The 1,014-nt window shown below is 36.0% G+C and overlaps 1 protein-coding gene and 1 pseudogene across 1 annotated transcript in view; both read left to right on the forward strand.

Annotated features, from left to right (window-relative positions):
- LOC107727901 (transmembrane protein 120A-like) overlaps positions 1-535 on the forward strand; it is a 6,092-nt pseudogene extending 5,557 nt beyond the window's left edge.
- tyw1 (tRNA-yW synthesizing protein 1 homolog (S. cerevisiae)) overlaps positions 516-1,014 on the forward strand; it is a 76,340-nt gene continuing 75,841 nt past the window's right edge. Inside the window, exon 1 of the mRNA XM_016537968.1 lies at positions 516-696. Coding sequence (XP_016393454.1) covers positions 636-696 — 61 coding nt within the window. The 5' untranslated portion in view covers positions 516-635. The remainder of the gene's footprint in view (positions 697-1,014) is intronic.

A 1,014-nucleotide genomic window follows, 5' to 3' on the forward strand; every position in this document is an offset into this window, starting at 1 on the left:
TGGAATGATCTTCCCACCCCTATCCGGAATGCTGAATCCCTGACAATTTTCAAGCGACAGCTGAAAACTCATCTCTTTAAACACTACTTGACTTCATCATAAAATTTTTAAAAAAAAAACTTTTTATTTTTTTATTTTATTTTTTTTAAATATTTATTTATTCCTTCCCTTTTCTAGCTTGTACTTATTTGAACAATGCCTAAAACTTGGTATTTCAAGCACTTCCTGTGTCTGTTTGCCTCTTTAAGAAGAATCACTTTGTGTTCCCCAACTGTAAGTCGCTTTGGATAAAAGCGTTGGCAGAATGACTAAATGTAAATTGTAATTAATGAATTAACTTATTTCAGTAATAATAATGTTACTTTTGTCGTATTAATATTGTTTATTACTCGATTTAAATAAATTATATACGTATTATGATTAATAATTCAAGCAGTGAAGACTCACGTGGAGAGTTAAATGACCTAAGATGAACTCATTTTCCCAGCATTCCTGTCATAACAATATGGCGGCGGCCTTCGACATGCAGTCGTAAAGTTAGCCTGTTATGTATTTGCGACATATGAAGTTAGATCCTTGGCAGACTGCTGTTATAAATTTGTAAACAGTGCCTTCTGTTTGATAGACCACAGAAGATGTTGTTTTTAGCGCTGTTATCGTGTTTGCTGTATTCTACAGTCGGCGCTGAGATGTCAGGTGGGTCAATATTGCAATGCATGGCTGATAAGTGACCAGCAGAACCGATAGAAAATGAGTTAAATTAAACTGCTAATCATAGATCATAGTTTAACGTTACGGCAATGCTTTAATTGCACATGCACTCATTTTTGCACGGCACACTCAATATTCTGGATCGTACCCGTTTCGGCTAGTCTGTGTTTAAAAGCCTAGTGAGCTTCCTACCTAGACAGCGTTCTTGGACAACCCAGGTAAACATTGTCTAGGTAGTCAGCTCACTAAGTTGTGAGACATTGTTCGGTCCCACTTTATATTAAGTGGCCTTAACTACTATGT

Source organism: Sinocyclocheilus rhinocerous, unplaced genomic scaffold (assembly GCF_001515625.1).
Source record: "Sinocyclocheilus rhinocerous isolate Xijiao unplaced genomic scaffold, SAMN03320098_v1.1 scaffold877, whole genome shotgun sequence".
Taxonomy (NCBI): domain Eukaryota; kingdom Metazoa; phylum Chordata; class Actinopteri; order Cypriniformes; family Cyprinidae; genus Sinocyclocheilus; species Sinocyclocheilus rhinocerous.